This window comes from Alligator mississippiensis, chromosome 6 (genome assembly GCF_030867095.1).
Source record: "Alligator mississippiensis isolate rAllMis1 chromosome 6, rAllMis1, whole genome shotgun sequence".
Lineage (NCBI taxonomy): Eukaryota > Metazoa > Chordata > Crocodylia > Alligatoridae > Alligator > Alligator mississippiensis.
In genome coordinates, this window is record NC_081829.1 from 54,771,502 (window position 1) to 54,781,382 (window position 9,881).

General features: G+C 35.5%; 1 protein-coding gene across 1 annotated transcript; it reads right to left on the minus strand.

Annotated features, from left to right (window-relative positions):
* Window positions 1–821: 821 nt before the first annotated feature.
* ATOH7 (atonal bHLH transcription factor 7) lies at window positions 822–1,277 on the minus strand. The gene has a single exon (XM_059730328.1). The coding sequence runs from the start codon at window positions 1,275–1,277 to the stop codon at window positions 822–824; it is 456 nt and encodes a 151-aa protein (XP_059586311.1).
* Window positions 1,278–9,881: the final 8,604 nt, after the last annotated feature.

A 9,881-nucleotide genomic window follows, 5' to 3' on the forward strand; every position in this document is an offset into this window, starting at 1 on the left:
AAAAAAAAAAAAAAAAAAAAATTATTTACAGTTTACAAAATGTATTATTGTTTCTATGTACCAGAAAAAGGGGGTATGTTTGTTTGTTTTTTAAAAGTGAGATACAGAACTTTCATGTTAAGCTACAAAATTTAAATCTCTATTTTCATGCAAGTATTTGCCTCTACAGCATATAAACAGACCTGCACTAACAGCCATCTTAAAGTAAGAACATTAGTACACTTCTTGAAATTAGCTCTGTTCTGAGCATACACAAGAGACACTGTAAGTTGTATTAAAGCAAACCTACACAACTTTGTCTGGAACCCATATGACAAACTTATAAAGTTTAAGGAAGTTATTTCTCTGAGGACTAAAATTCCAATACACATTAGTTATCTTTTCATAGGATCTGTTAGTTTTGGAAACAAAAATTGTATCCTCAAAGCTGACAAAAATAAAATAAAAATATATATATGGGACCAAGTTCATCTCATGTTATTCCATTTAGTAATATCATATCTATTTGGCCCATGTAATCCAGCACAGTAAAAATAATGCATCTTTTGAACTAAATGAACTATAGAGAATCATCACAAATGTGGTGGGTAAAACAAACTTGTTATGAGCATTTCATTAGTAATAAGGAAAGCAAACTTGATCTTCTTAGGTGCATATTAATTTAAAGTTTTCTAAACAAACTTACATAAGTAACATCAGTACAAGAAGCAAACAAGCAAATATAACTATTATAGTGACAAGGTTACCTTATTCAAGCAGATTAATTCTCACTAACTTTTGCAAAATTACTCATTTGGCCTGCTGAATATTCATAATTAACTCTAATTAGCTATTTGAAAATGTTCAGGCTGATAGCTGAAGATTCTTTGTGCATAAGGGTCACTGTCTATTGTCATTTTCTGTCCCATGTAAGTGTGGTAGCTCTCCTGATGAAAATGCTCACAGTGAAGGTTAATCCAGTCTCTTTCAGTGCTGTATCTCTCTGCTTCAGCAAGGATCCTAGTTAAAGCCATAATGTAACTTAATGCCATCTGAAGGGTCTCGTATTTGGATAGTTTCTTATCTTGACCCCATTGTGGAACCACTTTTCTCAATCGATCAAAGGCTGTGTTCAGTCCTTGCATTCTTCTTCTTTCCCTGGCATTAGCAGCCAGCCTCCTCTTGGCAGCACTCTCCATCCTTTCAGAACCACATTTCATTATACAGCCTGTTCCACTTTTGCACTGCATATCTGACTCCAAACCAGAATCCACATTATTTGATTTACAGCTCTTCATATTTGAGGCAGCTTTAAATTCTGAGAGAAAAAAAAAATGTGATAGCTGGAAACTGCTGGGGAAATCACTCTTAGAATGCAGGCTTTGTACCTTCTGTTTCCAGAAGTCAGTGAGAGTTTATTTTCATGATCTCAAAAAAGAAAGTAACAGTTTTCTGGATGAATTTTACATAGACTCTCATTTGGTGCAGAAACAAGAAAGCAAGCAACTGCAGTTTGTAATTGGTCTGATGTTCATTTCTTTAAATTTGACAAAGAAAAATGAACTGATGAGATCTCCATTCTGAAAAATTCAAGACAGTCCATTTAATCAAAAAAAATTTTAACAGATTAAAAACACATCTATTCCAACAGGATGTTTGCTTTAACTAGCAGGAAAAGCCCCAGATCATTTTAGGACCTGATATTTTATAGTGATAAACTGTTGCAGCCTAAAGAAGTAAATCTGCAAGAGAAGGAAAGAGTGTTCCTTCTTTGATTACTGCCGGTGGGCAATGATCATATTTTACAGGCAAGAAGAGGCTTTATAGAAGCAGCAGCCAGAGCTGAACAGGTGGTAGCAGGTGGGTGGGCGGCCCTCTGCTTCCATCCCAGTACCTTCACACCCTGGGAACTACAGGGGGAAAAAAAAACAGCAAAACCCTGACATTACAGCCTTCATCTGTTGAAAAGTCTTCCAAAGCCATGTCTGTCCAGCACTAACAACGTGCCATCTGGAGTAGTGTCTGGCTGGCCCCACAAGAATCACAACAGTTAAGCAAGAGGTCTTTTCAGTGAATAATTGTTGGAGCTCAGCAAAAATCTCTCAAAACATAGCAGTTTGCACATTGAGGCAAATGAAAATGCCTGTTAAAAACTGTTAGGGGTAAGGGAAGTAATTTTACAAGGATATTAGAGAGTGAATTACGGCTATGTAGAAATACATAATAATACAACTTTGGATAGTATAAATCTCAAGTAGACTGGTAAAAGGTTTAACACCCTCAAACAATTTATTGTTATAATAACAACAATAAAAATATGCTGAACATTCTCTAGGGAGTGCAATGTTTTACGTGATACTAGACACACGTAATATATTTAATTTCAATTAAAGTGAATTGCTTGAATATATTTAAGCTTTAAGATAATTTAATAATATGTAAGAGAAAAATGTGGACTTAATGCAAATTAACTGAAAATATCTGAAGAGATTGTGATATAAATGCATACAATTACAAAAACACTTATATGCACATAATATACCCCATAATTTTGCCACTAGTACATGCAGTACACATGTACAGATCCACTATATACATATAATTTATGGCATAGGAAATAAAGATTACCACATTTTACAAAAGCCTTCAAAAAGTTACAGGAATAAAAGAAGAGCTGAAAACAAGTTAAAATGAACACATAAAAAATAATTTGACTGTGACTGCCAAAAGATAAACTTCAGCAACTAATAATGGCAGAGCATTAAAAAAACACTGAATGTTGATATTGCTTTTTTGGAGGAGTGGTTGGTTTTATTGCTTTGGTATGTCCACAAACTTACAAGAAAATGTATATGATTTTATGACTTTTCCATATGAAATGAACAGAAAGACTAAAACTTGTCACGCTATGATTTATTATCTATATTTGATTTCAAGCTTAATGAAATTGGTACCAAGCATTTGTAAATTAGTAACGTTTTCATTAGGGACAGAATACTGTACATTTGCCTAAAACTGCAGATCAATTGTTTCTATTATGACTCCAAAACCCCACATAGTTGTAAACAGTTGATTAATCCCTAGAAGAAGCAATGACAATGAAATGAGGTTGAATAATCTGAAAACAATAGGATGCAATTGAACGTTAATGGACTTCAGCATGACAGATGTTGAACACAGGCTGTTATGCACAGTTGCTTCTACTCTTAATATACTGAAACCTAAATGGTCTTGATCATGGGTGGTGATGATGGTAGCAGAGAGTCTATATTATTCTATTATCAAAATGTCTGACGTACTTCTTTAAAAATTGAAAAAAGATTTAGTTCACGTTTTATCAAAAGGTCGGACAATCCTCTATGTGCACTGAGGTCAGTGCACTGAGGAGAACAGGTATTCTCCCAACCATTAAGTTCTCATCACATATTAAAATATCACTTTCAAATGACCATTTGTAATTAACTGGTGTTGGTGCTTTTGTCCAAGACACAAATTTGGAAAGGTAACTTCCAGAATGAAGTATCATCATATGTCTTTCCTAAGGGTAGTACCAATTAGATTCTAAAAGATGTTCTACCTTAGTGGATAGTGTTATTGGGAATTATATATGTGCAACAGCAGAAAAAAAAAACCTAATTTGAAAATTACTACCATTTCAGGCTTCAGCATACATTACATAACCTGAAGATGATTAAGTTACATAAAAGTTCTGTTAAAAGTGTTTAATAAAAAGGTTTGGGATTCTTATGGGATTTTAACACAAATGAGTACAAGTTTTTAAAGTAATAATTATTTGTAAACTAGTAAAATATGTTCTGAATAAATATAAATGCATTCTCATGCATTCTCATGAGGTATACAGTCACTAGTATCTTGAGATAAACTTATTTTAGTGGTAAAATAGTACAGGTATTTTTATATCAGTAATGTGGGGAAAATTTCCTTAAATTATTATATGGTAGAATTCCAATTATTTCCATTAGCTAAACAGAGTAGAACCAGGTTTAAAAAAAACCCCACCCATAATATGTGACCAGTCATGAAGATTTTTTTTTTGTTAACAAAGTGATAAGAAATGTGGAAGTTTTAAACTCTGAAAATTTACCAGAAAAGGCTTACTTTTATATTCAATTCCACTAATGAGCAGAGTTGTGCCATTGGATTTTCTCCCTTTACTAACAGGCTGATGTACATCACCACAATTGGGATAATATGCCAGCTTCACCAGGGGAGTCAGCTGTGGATTTATAATTATCCCAGACAGAAGATAAATCTTAGCCTTATTAAAATGTGAAAATTCTATAAAAAACACACTATGTCCCTTAGTACCAAAAAATAAATTAAGGAATAGATTCTGTCTTAATAATAACTCTATAATAACATTTCCCAAGGCTTAAATTAAGGGGAAAAATTATCCTAATTCCATATCAAACTACATGTTGTGCTAATTGTTAATTTACACATTTTTATAGGAGAGTGCATTAACTATTTAAGGATATTAGTATTTTATATTTGAGGATGTATATGAAACAAAATGGTTCTATCTAAAAAAGTTGTTTAATTTTTTTCCACAGAAATCTCAGCAATAAGACCTTGTTGTATGTTAACAAATATTGTTAATTTCCATGGCCAGCTGTACATATGAAAAAGAGAGATTGAAAAAAGATAGACCTGAAAAATTCAACAAGTTAATTATCACTGCCCGGTCAATATGAGCAATAAGAGAAAGCAATGTGAGAAAGAAAAGACATCGGTGAGGTTCTTTTTTGTTTCTTGATTTCTCTCTCATATATTTGATTTTTCCATATATTTCAGTTATATCTCGGATACTATTTATATCACCTATGTAAATCATCTATATAAATAGATATACAGTCCATAGATAATATTTCCTTTCCCATTTACTTTCATTCATTTTACAGGGATTTTACCCTTTGCTCTGATGCTTTTTCAGTCATTTTTCAAATACTTCCTAAATTTTGTGGGGGGATTTATTTTCTAAATAGTACAACTACACAGATTTTCTAGTCTGTCATACTGTGGGTGATAGAATTCTTTATAGATCCTTAGCCCACTGTTTCTCAAGAATTTCTTTTTTAATCTTACTTTGTGATTTCCTAGCATTATCTCAGTTCAACAAAATAAGAAACACCTGAGCAAAGTGCTGCATGTAATCAATTAATCAGATTTAAGTATATAAAAGACCAAAATATGCTGTCAGATATACATGCATAAATCCAGGTGACTTTAGTGGAGTTACCTAGGATTTAATCTTGTGTAACAAAACCTTATTTTTTGTTTTTTGAAAAGAGAGAGAATATAGCTGATAATGCTTCTTTCTTGGTGCAGCCATAAGCAGGAGTCATTGAACCTCACTACAGCATCATCAGATAACCACTAACACTTGAACTAAAATGGCTTGCTGCTTGAAAGTAATGTTTACTTATAGTTTCTCTTCCCGACTGAATATTTGTCTTTGGCATTCTTGTCAGTAATTTTAGAGTTTAGCAGCAGCTCCTAGCATTATGGATTTGAGTTGTCCAGAGCATATGACTAGGATTAAAAATAAACCACGTATGTTAAAAATTACCTCCTTGATATCCAAGTTGATTAATTCGATTTATCAATGACAGTAACAGACAGCAAGAAGAACTGAATACCAGCTACATGCATTTGTCTGACAAGTATGATTTAATCCCTTTTGTGCTGGGATGCCTGGGCCCAAGCTCTAATTTTAAAAAGAAGTACTGGGAGACTACTAAAATAATGCCACTCAACAGCATTTCAAACTAACCCATCACACTTTGTCTCCTCCAACAGCGTTATGAGATTTGCGAAAGTTGTATCAATAGAAAACAGCTACCGTACCTCTTTCTCCTGGTCAGAACTAGCTCTTCACCTTCCAAAAATCTTTCATAGGTAAAGTTCCCCAGGTGAAGACTCCCAATCACTGCTGGAGCCTCAAAGACCATTTAAACTGAAGTGAAAGACTAGTAGAGTAGTGTACCGGCTGCTGCTTAATTGATAGCAGGTGGGTAACTACCAAAGTATGAGCCCATTAATGAGAGTCAACTTCAGGTAAAGTTTGACTCAGCTCAGAGAAGACAGGACAGGAGAAGAGATAAAAGCCCATGACCTGGCAGCCATGTGTCTCCATACTTCAATTATTTATCTTGCTTCCCTACTACGACTGAAAGACAACAACAAACAAATTGCAAGGATTGAACGTGAGGGAAAAGAACAGACAGAGAAAAAAACACTCACAAGGGAAGCTGAACAAAACCAGTTCTTAAGCGTGACAAAATAATCCCTTCCAGTAATAGCTTCAGCTTCCTTAACACCCCTGGATCAGACATCCTTTCCAAGCCTTCCTTTGCCCTAACAAGCACTGAGCTTTGCTATCTGCCCCATCTTTATCCTGTGAAAAGAGAGCCCCCATCTGGGGAAGGGCTCAGCCACCACAGCCACCATCAGGGACCACTGCTGCTCCCTTCCTCTTTTTCCACCCCCATTACCAGAAACTCTCTTTCTGTTCCCCTGTGTCTTACTTAAAACTCGCAAGAGATACTGCTAGTCTACCAGGTGGGAGAAATAATGAATAGCTCTCCCACAGGCTGGGGTAGAACTATACCTCCCATGTCAGCTGCTTCTGAACAAGAGTTTAATTTTGTTTTAAAGACATGTTTCTGTAATATGAATATTCCTAAACTCTGCCATAACACTAATACCAAAAAAGACTCATTCAGCTGTGGTCCTGCACAGATGATGGCCACTTGTGAAAAGTTTAATTTAAGTGACTTTCCTCACATCATACAGGAATTCTGGTAGAGACAGGGTTAGAATCCATTTCTTTAAAGTGGGTAACAAAAGATATTTTTTTAACCTTGGGAACTATTCAAACTTCCCAAGATTAACCTAGAAGCGCATATCCAGAACAGAAAATCTTCATCCTGATTGGTCTGAGTTTGGAAAACCTCCGCTGAAAAGAACTCTTATAAATAAAGTGTGTAAGGCCAGCGCTACCAGTGCTGACTACAACACTACACATTTTCTACAATTCTAACGTTACGTGGTCAATTCTACAACCACTTCCCTCTTTATGTATGAAACATCAACAGAAATCCATACATTCCTTTTCTACTTTTGCACAGCCAGTGAAACTCTTTGATATTTCAACTATTAACACGTATAAGCACTCCTGAAACAATATCATGTCAAATACGCTAAGCATCAGAGAGCTGTTTTCTTCATCTAGCCTGCAACATACTTACTTGAATTTAGGATGAAGGGTCCCCCCCACCCCCACTTAGCCTGGGGGAAAGCCCCCCGTATTAGATTTGAAGGGGGGCCAGGAGGGAAGGCAGCTGCAATCTTTCAGTATCAGATTGCATGCACCCTCCAAAGGGTAAGACCCTTTGGAAATAAATGGGGGGCAGAGTGCAAGGGATCCACCTAACCCCCCAGCCACTATTTTCCCTGCTGTAGTAGTGGGAGGGGGATGAATTTAAGACAACCCTCTGATAATTAGATTTTATACCTAGAAAATTATAACAAATATATAAGATTCTATATATGGAAAACTAATTATTGAGGGGTTGTCTTAAATTCACATCAGCCAAAAAAAGCTGATTGCTGATGCTGTCAATTTTCCTTATATCAGTGCCAATCTGATATGGGACTGATGCACCTCTAGTTATTAGTTGTACTGTTCAACCCATTCACAATATCAATTTCCCAGATTACTTTCAATAGTCACTGGGAGATGGATTCCAATTCTGGTAGACTCCCGACCAATCCTATGCCAAATTTGTTAATCTAACCCTTTTCCAGTGTGATGTTCCATTTCTATTTTTGCTCTTTTCAGCCCTATCAAAAAAGGGCTTGCATAGTTTCTGAATGAAGCCAAAGATACACACAAACTTTCCAATAGTCCATTGCTATAGGTAATTGAAGAACCCTGTGAAAACCTACCTCAGAACCACTGAAATCATAAGCAACAGATAAATCTCTCCTAGTTTAACAATGCATTTTTTTTTCAGTTTAAAACAGAAACTATAAGCAAAACTCAGTAACTGTGAGGTCAAGAGGGAAACTGCATTATTTCCAGTGCTGCCTTTCTTTCTTTATCCAATTGCCTACATATAGTTCAGCAAAATCAGAGTGCCTTCTTGCAGCAATACTAACTGGAAGTCTGCTTTAGGCACAGATTAATCCAGCCCTAGTTTAAAGACTGTGTACAGCTGCTGACAACCATTATAAGGAACAATTTTCCAAACCTGTAGTTTTAATCTGATACACTCATCACTGCTAAGGTAGATTCCACAGCTACAGAGAAGCTGGATTTGCCTTTTATTGCTTTAAACATGGCTGCAAGACTGACTTGAAATTCCTTTTCCCATAAATGCTTTAATTCCACTTTTTCATTATCCATTTTAAAGAAATTAAATTATAGAGTTATGCCCATATCCATCTTAGAAGTAACTAAAATGTTCAGTTATTTGGATCTACAGTTCGGGTTGAGACTATTATAGAAACAAGGGGCAAATCACAAGGTTCAGTATTCTGTCTGGACACAAATTTCCCCTGAACTGAGACTTCAGATCCCCAGATTCTTGGTGAGGTTCCATTACTATTGTTACTATTTATGTATAATTTATGTACTGTGTTTCACAATCAACAAAAGGTAACAGAATCTCTGTTTTACTCAGACAAAAACAATCAATTAAGAGGTAGGATAATGCAGAATATTGTCAGGAAGTGTAAAAACGCTTCACCAAAGAAACAGTATATAATGAATGCTCTGAAGGAGAGGGAGGGTACTTTGAACATGTGGCGTGGGATCCTGTTCTAAAAATATGGGAGAAGAAACCCAGGAAAGAATGGAAGATGAAGATGCAAGCCGGGCCTCTAGTAAGACTTATACACACACTTAACTTTATTCATTGAGTAATCCCTTTGAAGTCAGCTACTAAAAGCACATCAAGTTGCAGAATCAGAAATAGAGGGAGCAATAAGGAGAGAATATGGAGAATAGCAAGAGGAGGCACTGGATAAGATATAAGGAGAAAAGGAGCAAACAGAGCTATACGAAGGAGCCCTGAAGGTTCAAATGAGGAGCATAAACTTCTGTGGTAGTAGACAGAAAGGCAAAAGAAAGGATTCGAGGGATGGTGTGAAAACTGATCTTAGCAGTGACGTTTTGATTAAAATGCAGAAGACCACATAAATATACCACAAATGTTAAGAAATTAAAAGTGCAAAACTCAAAGTAATTCCTATGTAATATAGCATATTAGTTTCAACTAATGGAACTTTTACTTACACTTTAAAATTTACATTAAATAAAATAACTAATCATTAATGTGATTACCTGAATGCTGCTATGGGATCACAGGCCAGCTATACCAATTTATAGTAGCTGAGGACCTGACACTATTACTTTTAAATTGTTTTCATTTTTGTAAGTTTACATCCTCAGCCTTAAAGTTGCACTAAAGCAGTTAATGGAATTCAATTCTGCCTAAAAATAAGTTAAATTAAACCTTCCATATATAACTAATTTGAAAGAAATCTTAAAACCATGAAAGTTTTCACAAACAAAAGAAACAGCCCAGCATAACACTGACTGCAAGAAACAAATCATGGCTATGTTGTGTGGTGAAATTAATAGGCAGACAAACATTTAAAACCATGATGCCAGAGGATGGGGTATGCTTTTTATAAAAATTCAGAAGGAGTTATTTTCTTGTGCGAATAGGCATAAAATTATAACCCACTCCCCTGTTTCTCATTGATTTCCAATTGGCACAGTTTGCCAGATGCTGTTTGGTCTAAGTGCTGCACTGACCTCCACTTGCAACGCTGGCCCCCTTTTGCTTTGTTGCACAGCATTTTCCCAGCAG